Here is a 10367-nt window from a genome sequence, read left to right on the forward strand (position 1 = left end):
GAATACTAAAGTGCCTGAATTTGGCTCCGCCATTTTGTCTAGATTAATTTAGAGCACGCTGAAAATGCAAAAAATGTGCAGAAGCTTATCAGCTTCCGCATATCTGTGAACAACAAGCAGGTAAAAGAAAAGACGAACAACTCAACAAACATCGGAGCGCGTATCTTTCCTTTCGCACCAATCTGTTGCAGGGTCCTCGATTCAGCGGCAGCAGCAGCGGCGGTAATCTTTGGCCACCTGAACAGTATTGACATTCAGAGAAGCGTCGGTCCTGCGGCCTGGCCCGTGCCTGCCTGCTCCTGCAGTATTTTTAGCGCTCTCACGCGGCTCGCTTCGATCGATCGTTACTAATTGTTTACTCGACATCAAAGGTGGGAAAGTATTGTGCCTGTAGATACGGGAAAAAGAGACGGGAAAATGGCTGACGAGCAACAGCAGTTGCTGCAAGAACTGATTAACGACGATGCGAACGACCGCAACACGAAATTCGGATTGGGGGTGAGGGGCCGCAAAGGCGCCTTGAAGAAGAAGAACGTCTACCAGATTAAGGACCACAGATTTATTCCCAGATTCTTCAAGCAGCCCACGTTCTGCTCGCATTGCAAAGATTTTATTTGGTGAGAGAAGGAAGTTTGTACTTGAGATGTTGATTCGTTGATGAGACGCTTAATATTTTATGCGATGCGCTTTACTATATTTTTGTAATAGGTAATTTCCCCTTTCTGTCATGACGGCAGAAAAGACATTTAGCACTAAATTATCCACTCATTAGCTCACGTAGTACTTCATGATTGCGTTGTATTTGAGGCTCCTTATTTAACGACCGTGTATTCTATGATTAAGATACCAATATAGCAACGCACTTGTGGGAATAGAAAGACATTTGTTTTTGAAAACTCAATAATATCGTATGACCAATTTCAGGGGTAAACGTCTGGGAAACTCCGAAACCATTACTAAATAATCATAAATTATTTTCCATTAAATAAATGAAACTTTATCCAAACCGGAAAATCCACTGTTAAGGCTTAAAAAAACACCGTTGAAACTGCGTTTTTTGTTTAAATAGAAGATTCATTTTCTGCGGGAAGTATTTCATTTGTATCTATTATAATTGGGAAGATAGTAACTGTTTATTGAATAAAGTTTAAAACACCGCCATATTGAATGAAAAGGCGGAATTATTCACGCAAAAGCGTCATCAAGAGTACCGACACCGCCATTAACATTTTTTTAAATCAACATCCAGAAATTTCTGAAAATTCATCAATATAGACGTGTAATGTAGTTGAAGATGCGACTTCTCATCTTTTTTGAATAAGTAAAAAGATGCCAACTTCCTATGATTCTAAAATCAATTTGGTTTTCATATTTACGATTTGAGAAAATTTACAATTCCAATAGAACCACGGTTTGGCAACAAAAAACTTTATCTAAGTTTCATGTTTACGAAAAAAATTGGATAAATCGCAGAAAATTTAGGTCAACTTTGATGGCCTGTAATTTCATACTTACATTGGAGATAGACATCAGCGTGGCCTCATGATAGAGCCCTATCTGATTTAAATTGTCTTATTACTCACTTGTAATAAATATTTCATTGGAACGGGCTATAAGGATGTCTATGAAAAAATTACCCCTTTTAAGTTTGAAATTTAGGTACTGATTTGTTATTTTTTAGCGAAGATATGTGCCCATTATTGATCTCGATTGATTCTTCCGAATCAATAACATTTCATTTCCAATCTATTACGTGTATGGAAACTACCTATGACGCCTTCCTGAAAATGTCTGTAGAGAATGATTCACCACAGTTTTATGATAGAAAGCATTAAAGAACGTTTGGTACTCGAAGACTTTTGGCTGAAAATGTCGCCACCCTGTATTTGAATGAATTTTTCACACCAATGCAGTTTTACCTGAACACAGGGTTCAAATTTCACATTAACGCTGATAGCTGCCTATAGCAATAGGTGTCGTAATTAGCGCTCTTCCTATAAAACGTTTAACTTCGCGTAGTGTTTTATAACTGCCACTGTTTACGTTAAAATAAATATTTATTGGAAAAATTTACGAGTATATCTAATTTGAAGATATAGCGCTTTTGAATGCTGCCGTCTAGATTAGGTACTCTAGGTAAACTACATCATAATTATAACGAATCGGTTTTGGGAAATCGCCTAAACGAAGCCTCGCTCGAAATTCCAAAACATGAAAATAGATATCTGACCTGAAAATAAATAAAAAATCCTGCTATGATACATATAAAGTCGTGAACTGGGTCGTAGTAAAGTCACAGTAGCGGCATTAAACCGCAAATTCGAATATACATAAGTCTAAAAACAGGAATTTCGAAGTGCTGATTCATTACACCGTCAATTACGAGGTAATTAAATGCGATTTCCCACATTAGCATTAACGTATTATGAGAAGTGGCCTTTTATTATTCTGAATCAGTTTGGGAAGGAAATTTGAGGCATGGACGTGAAACCCCATAAATTAGAGGGAAGCCCTATTTATGTGTGGCTTCGATCGTCATGGATATTGAATTCTGTTTAATAAGAAACTTATAAGGAAATAATGAAGATATATTGAGGTGGAATTTGGATTAAGTTAAGCAACCGTTGGATGGGGATTAATGCTGCAACCAGCATTGCAAGGGGGAATTGTTATAGAATCCTCGAATCGTGTTCAATTTTCTGAATTAGGAATCGGGTCTCTCTTCCAATCAACTGTTGGTGTCTGGATCGAATTAGGACACTCGGACAGGCGCATCACATCAATGTAGAAATACTAATGTGAAAATCTCTAAGATATTCGACCTAGCAAGCATTGTAACAGACTGAATAGGATTAAGTGCCGGCCACTACTAAGTATTTTTAAATTCGCGCCTTCATCATTTTCCAGAGAGGAAAATTTGGATATTGCGTGTGCAAAAGCAATACTTTTTCCTACATACTTCCACATTTTATGACATCAGCGTTCTGTGAATTAGCGTTAAACAAATGAAAAATTATTCAAAAATATTTTCGATGTTTGCTTGAAAATCGTGTTTTAAGAAAAACTTCTGTGTCTAAATTTAAAATATTACTTTGAAGAAAGATCTAATATTATGTCTGTTGTTCTAGGGGATTTGGCAAGCAAGGATACCAGTGTCAAGGTAAAGCTACATTATAAGGGACGAAGGACATGATTTTTTTCCTTATTAGGAATATGTAGGGGATTCGTTTCTGGCACTTACCGATGAGGATCTCGATAAGGAATCTAATGAAGAATTCAACTTGCCTCTATTTAGTAGTCCCGAGAAGCTTTTAACATTTTACTGACCGCTAGTAAAATTCCTCTTCGTTCTTATTCGGTTGATGAACACATCTTTTAGGCTCAGAAAATGCACGAAGCTCAACTGAATTTCTATGAATGAACGAAAAATATTTCCGAAACATATTTCCATGCGGAGCATAATGCACTTTTCACACATCTAATTTTTTTTTAATTTGGAAAAGGCATTTAGTTAATAAATTCATGCAAATTTTGTAAATTTTAGATGATATTAGATAAATTCAATCACACCGTCAAAATGGCATACTCTCGTACTCCGAATAACGTAACTTTGTCCCAATTTACCGGACTCGGCATCTTTTATAGTTACCGAGATCTTCATAGTTGAGCTCCAGGAACGGACGCCCTGTAGTTTCCATTAATTTTGCGTTTCAGTTTGCAGTTTTGTTGTGCACAAACGTTGCCACGAATATGTCACTTTCAAGTGTCCCGGAGCAGACAAAGGTGCAGACTCAGATGTAAGTAGCTTAAAAATGAATTATTCTCCTCAACACCGGGCCATTTTTCTTCTCTGTGTTTACCCGAAATCAAATTTACGATGGAGCTGTTATAATCCCGCAAGCAGGTTAATAAGTAACAGCCACCGAATAATTTATGCGTCTAAATATAGGACAATCGAATAAAGGCCGAATTGGCCTCTATTGGTGTTAATTTCCCATTTAATTGTTTTTATTTCAGGACACCCGAACAAAACACAATTTTAAAATCCACACATACGCATCTCCTACATTTTGCGACCATTGCGGATCGCTGCTCTATGGGGTCCTTCATCAAGGGATGAAATGTACAGGTCAGTATTTTTTTTGTGCCACTCCCCCCCCCCCTCTATTTAATTGATAAACTATAAAAAGGCATCAAAGGGCAGTAAACTCTGGAGACATGCAAAACAACATCCTACGCGTCAAATGCGAAAGATAGTAGCGAGCCGATTGTTGAAACGTTATTGTTGGCCCTTTGTCAAGGAAAATCAATAGGCTTTCAACAAAGGATCATGGCTGCTTGTCATTCGGCCAGACACTAAATATAGTGTCCATTGTTCTCCTCCAGGAAGAAATGTTTTTGGCCTGAGGAAATTACACATCAATGAGAATTACGTGTAAATAAAATTTGCTTCCTTTTCTTACCAATACGGAGAAGGACTTTCAAATCTGCCATTACATTGTTGACCCAAATTTTCGTGTACTAACTCTAAAATTAGTCAGTTTCCACATAGGTGCATTAAGCCTTGTAATTGCAACGAAGTTGCGAGTGGTATCCTCGAATTTCATTATGCACACATTTTGCGGCATTAGGGCGTTTGCGTAGGCAGAGAAATTCTCAGAACTTGCTGAACGTAGTGATAAAGGATAATACAACAAATACGAAACTGTCCCTAGATTAATGACAGCCAAAAACTGGCCTAAAGGCTAAAATTTGAGGCTCAAAAATGAAATTCCGTATAGTGGAGCAAAACTGTAAGAATATTATCTGAAGAAATTCAATAACAATATCTAATTTAAACGCTCGAACCAACATTTTCATTCGACTCTACTGTAAAAATGAACCAAAATCACTATAATTGTTAACATTCCCGTATTTATTTAAAAATTAGCTCATTTAATCCCAGTTACCGGACATTTCCTCCCACTGTGCGAGATTAGACCACTTTGACGTCACATTAAGATGGCGTTTGCCAGCAATAAAGAGCGTTCAATAATTATATGTCATTTGAGAAGTTTTGATCGTTAATTCTTGAGAATTGATGATAAATCACCAGGGAATACAATAGAGAACTTGTTTTTAAGATATTGCGCTAGTTTTGGATTAAAAACTAAGTTTAATGAATTGGTCAGAGCACTTTTATTTTTGATATAGCTTTGTAAATTTCCCACGCTAAACTTTAAATGAGTCACAGATAGACAACCAGGCATACACGGAATCTCCAATTTTAATAGTTTTCTGGTTTGAAAGCTGTTACAAGCATAATGGACTGAAAGTTTTGAGTACCGTGAATGAGGAATGGAGCCTTAGGCCCAGTGGTTTAACTAGGGCAATTTTTGTTGAAAATTCAAGTAACAAAACATTTTTTAGATTAAATACCGAGAGTATTTAAAGGGCAGTCAAAACTATATAGACATTTATTTATGGAGAAAAATGGAGACTTATGACAGTTTTTGCAGCATGTGATATGAACGTACATAAAAAATGCGAAGTGAGTGTGCCAAATTTATGCGGATGCGATCATACGGAGCGCAGAGGACGAATCCAGCTGAAAAACAGCTGCGTAGGGAACAAACTAACTGTACAAGGTGAGCACTAACTTCTTAAAGTTCGTATAATTTTAATCTATTATTTATCCTAATATATCCGATTTTTATGAACAGTATGCCAAGGCCGAAACCTCATTCCGATGGACCCAAACGGGCTTAGCGATCCCTACGTGAAGTTGAAGCTAATTCCTGGTGATTCGGATAATGTGAAAAAGAAGACTAAAACTATACGTTCATGTTTAAATCCTGTCTGGAACGAAACTCTCACTTTGTAATAATCATATACAAACATTTCAAAAACATATTTTATTTTCAAACATTTCAGTGATTTGAAACCTGAAGACAAAGATAGGAGGTTATTGATAGAAATATGGGATTGGGATCGAACGTCTCGCAACGACTTCATGGGGTCCTTGTCTTTTGGCATATCCGAGATATTGAAAGCTCCCGCAGACGGATGGTTTAAGTTGCTCACTCAAGAAGAAGGCGAGTTTTACAATGTCCCCGTGCCCGAGGAGGGGGTGGACATGGCACAAATCAAGACCCAAATGAGGGTAAGATGGGTTTCCTCGTATAGTTCTTACCCTAATCCTAATGAAGCGGCCGCAGAAAACTTCAATCACCAAGAAGCCCTCCATTTCTCAAGACAAGGATGTACCCCATAACATGGGTAAAAAAGACATCATTAGGGCCACGGACTTTAATTTCCTCATGGTTTTGGGCAAGGGCTCATTTGGAAAGGTAGGCACAATCAAATTCATGTTTTTGGAAATTTTTCATTACTAATGTTGAAATTTAAGGTGATGCTAGCAGAACGGAAAGGAACAGACGAGCTTTACGCTATAAAAATACTGAAAAAAGACATAATAATACAGGACGATGACGTGGAGTGTACCATGGTGGAGAAGAGGGTTTTGGCTTTGTCCAGCAAGCCCCCCTTTTTAGTACAGTTACATTCCTGTTTTCAGACTATGGTAAATTTATTTTGAATAAGACACTTATCTACCAACCAGAAAGAATACCCTTACAGGATAGGCTGTATTTCGTTATGGAATACGTCAATGGGGGCGATTTGATGTTTCAAATACAGCAATGCGGCAAATTCAAAGAACCAGTAGCTGTGTATGTTAATAAAAGTTGCCAAAATAGCTTTTGCTGACAATAGAAATTTCAGATTTTATTCTGCCGAAATTGCCATCGGTCTTTTTTTCCTTCATTCACGTGGAATTGTTTACCGCGATCTCAAATTGGATAACGTCCTGTTAGACCAGGATGGACACATTAAAATCGCGGATTTCGGGATGTGCAAAGAGGGCATTACCGGCGATAAGACCACGAAAACCTTCTGTGGAACGCCGGATTATATCGCACCAGAAATAATTTTGTATCAGCCCTACGGGAAATCTGTGGATTGGTGGGCTTATGGAGTGCTCTTGTACGAGATGTTGGTGGGGCAGCCGCCTTTCGATGGGGAAGATGAGGAGGAGCTTTTTGCTTCTATTACAGACCACAATGTCAGCTACCCTAAAGGGTTGTCTAAGGAGGCTAAAGATGCTTGTAAAGGGGTAAGTTAGACAATTAGACAATATCCCTTTTAGAGCCCGAAATTAAAAGTTTTGTGTCGGTTTTGAGTTAATTCCGTTTGAACGTTAAAAATGCGTTTTTTTTTAATGAAAATTTGTCAGGGCAATGCCTTTTGCAATACATTTGAGAAATTTTTGGGAATAATGTCTCATATGAAGGGAATAGGCTTTCCGGCATTTTTATGGTAATATGGATTTTTTTATGATAATCTAACAAGTGCTCTTTTTTATGCCTAACCGGTGCATATTGCCTATAAACACACAAAATAAGGATCGTTTCTTACTCTTTCGATCAGTAAAATACTCGAGAAAGTGTGAAAATCGAATAAAAAATATCGAACTGGTTTTTCTATAGTTCTTGACGAAAAACCCTAACAAGCGTCTGGGTTGTGGTAACCGAGGGGAGGAAGACGTTAGGGGACATGCTTTCTTCAGAAGAATCGATTGGGATAGAATTGAGAACCGAGAAATTCAGCCTCCCTTCAAACCTAAAATTGTAAGTAATTTCTAAGGCCTCTGAATATTGCAGCTGAAATGAATTATTCCTACAGAAACATCGCAAAGATGTCAGCAACTTTGACAAGCAATTTACCTCCGAGAAAACTGATTTAACTCCCACTGATAAGCTCTTCATGATGAATCTGGACCAAACCGAATTCATGGGATTCTCCTTCTTGAACCCGGAATTTGTCCAACATGTTTAAGGCTTAAAGTAAGTAGCTGCTGAGATTTTTCACTAAGTTGTGAAACAAACATTTTCAAGGTTTTTTTTCTATAGGAACGGGCTCGAAAAAGAACATATCCTCATTATAACAACCAAAATTGTTAACATTCAGATGCATGAGGGATAAGATGTTTATAGTTAATACTCTTTGCATTCCATTTCGTATTTACATTACTTTACGGTGCATTTACTGTTTGAATTTTCAGCAATAAATTTTAAGCAATTTTAGGTGTGACGAAAAATTCCTATCTATTAATTTTAAAAAGTTGTAAACTAGTTTGGTGCCGTTATATCAATTCATACTAATCAGAGAAACTGAACTCTTCTCGTTGCTTTGATGACAACAGTAATGAGAAACGTCTTTCTGTCACCCTGTACATATTTAGCTTTCACGAGTTATACTGTGCCAATTATCTTAACATTGGAGAGTCTCCTAGGTAATACATTAGTTTGATAAGGCGTTAATGATGCATTTTAATAGATAATGCTGGTACAATCACACTACAGATATTATACTATAATAATGTAATCTTTGTGATTGTTAGTGAATTTAATATTTTATTATTAGACTCACATATATGATAATATTTTCTTAAAGACTTGCTCTATGATAATAATATAAATGTGTAAACTTACTCTTACATTCTCATCAGTGATTATTCTACTTAAGCAGTATTGCTGTATATACCAAAGTAAAGAGCGATCATTAAGAAACAAGTGGGTGTTGAAATGTCAAAGTTAAGTCTTGGATAAATTCATCTTGTATCTATTGTCAGTCAGATTTTTCATTGCTTTATCATCACTCTACGTTTATGCTTCACAAGTCACCGTGACTTTCTTTTGTCGTAGATTTTCAAACATCTATATACCAGGTGTATAAATCTAAGACATGCCTCTGATATTTTAAGACTCCTTAAGGTTTTTTAACGATCATCTTATACTTGACAATACAAACAATCATTCCTCTTGGTTGTGTAACAATAAAGAAGTGGTAAGTTTGCAGTTTTGTCACCTATTGATGTAAACATTTATTTTTGCCTGTTTCACTTTATGAAATTTCATTTATTAGTGCCAAATTTTTATATAAAAAACCAAGTGTTCTCTGCTCTCATATAAAAACTTTAGTTTATGCATAAGAAATTCTTCCTTTTAATGAATACTTCCATTAAGTTTATTCGGCTAACTTTTGCTGTGTGTATATGCCTTATCTTTAGAATCAATTGATCCGTAAGGAAGAACGAAATCTAAGTGGAATCGAGTTGAATAGGTAAAGCTCATAATTACTCAAAAGTCGTAAAATTTATTTTCTCAGGGTTAGCCCTTACTTGGCCCTTAACTTATACTTAGACTACAATAACTTTAGTTCACCAAATTGTCATAATGTAGATATGTGACGTAGAAGGTGTCCCTAACGTCATAGAACCTACATCTCCCTTATCTATGACAACTCGATGGGCTTTACATATTCATATTTGTTGCCGTTATTTCATATTTTCCCATAAATCAGCTATAACGTATTCAAAGTTTAAATGCCCGTCGCAATAGTTTGATGCGGGAATAAAGTATAGCTGCCAAATTCACATAACATTCACCTCAAAATAGATCGTCTATACATCATTTGCCCTCTGTTTCTCAAATCTCGCAGTAGAAATCACTCACTTGCTCCGTTTTCTGTGATAAACTGCTAATTCTAGTCACTTTAAAAATGTTATTATGTATATATGTTTTACCTTATATAATATAGTTTTGCATTCTGAAGCTCGATATATCCTCAAGCATGCACTCTGAAAGAAGTGGTTAAAACTAACTAATGTGGATGTACTGGGCTTCGGATTGTGGTTAGTGTACGTTATTTGTTGTTGTTAAAGGCTGAGTTATATTATCTATTGTAGTGTGGTGATTTAATTTTTTACTTTTAAACCCACCTAATATCACTATTGGACTTAAGACCGACTTATTAAAGGATCTACCAAAATTATCAGCTAAATTGGATATGAGTTATCTAGCAGTTATCCTCCTGGCAACTTCACCTAAGGACTGATAACTTGGGTTTTAAAGTTCTATTGGTAGAAATAAGATCATTCCCTCTCATTCTTAATATAATTTGTTATTAGCTCATTTCGATCTGTAAGTGCTTTATTTTACCAATACCTTAGGTTAATACCTATGTATTTTTTATTCATTCTTCTCGAGTTGTGGAATCTTGTTATATGATACATGACACTACATTTAAGAATAATATATATTATAATCATCTCTGCACTTTGTGGTTTTCTTTTTCTCGGCTTTTATAATTGCTTTTAAACCAACTAGATTTTCAAAATGGACCCAATTGCTGCCAGAATGATGATGTATGATGACTGCGATTTCAAGCCGCAGGAATTTAACATGTAGTCCTCTTGCCGTATGTGAGACAGAGAAGGAAATACGGAAGTTTCTCGTTACTGACTGGGTAAGCCGGGATTTTGTGGA

At 36.4% G+C, this 10367-nt stretch overlaps 1 protein-coding gene across 2 annotated transcripts; it reads left to right on the forward strand.

The window, feature by feature from the left end:
• The first annotated feature begins 104 nt into the window (after positions 1 to 104).
• Positions 105 to 10157, forward strand: Pkc53E (Protein C kinase 53E). 2 transcript variants are annotated; one of them, XM_066297509.1, is made up of 15 exons: positions 105 to 120; positions 192 to 617; positions 3129 to 3160; positions 3715 to 3797; positions 4018 to 4129; positions 5499 to 5627; positions 5703 to 5859; positions 5914 to 6142; positions 6198 to 6329; positions 6389 to 6562; positions 6619 to 6710; positions 6763 to 7153; positions 7527 to 7667; positions 7723 to 7883; positions 7950 to 10157. In XM_066297509.1, exons 2-14 carry the CDS (start codon positions 418 to 420, stop codon positions 7873 to 7875), a joined length of 2025 nt encoding a protein of 674 aa, XP_066153606.1. In that variant the 5' UTR covers positions 105 to 120; positions 192 to 417; the 3' UTR covers positions 7876 to 7883; positions 7950 to 10157. The 2 variants fall into 2 exon arrangements, with proteins under 2 accessions (XP_066153606.1, XP_066153605.1); XM_066297508.1 differs by lacking the exon at positions 105 to 120 and having other exon boundaries at positions 6189 to 6329.
• Positions 10158 to 10367: the final 210 nt, after the last annotated feature.

Source organism: Euwallacea fornicatus, chromosome 29, assembly GCF_040115645.1.
Source record: "Euwallacea fornicatus isolate EFF26 chromosome 29, ASM4011564v1, whole genome shotgun sequence".
NCBI classification, from domain to species: domain Eukaryota; kingdom Metazoa; phylum Arthropoda; class Insecta; order Coleoptera; family Curculionidae; genus Euwallacea; species Euwallacea fornicatus.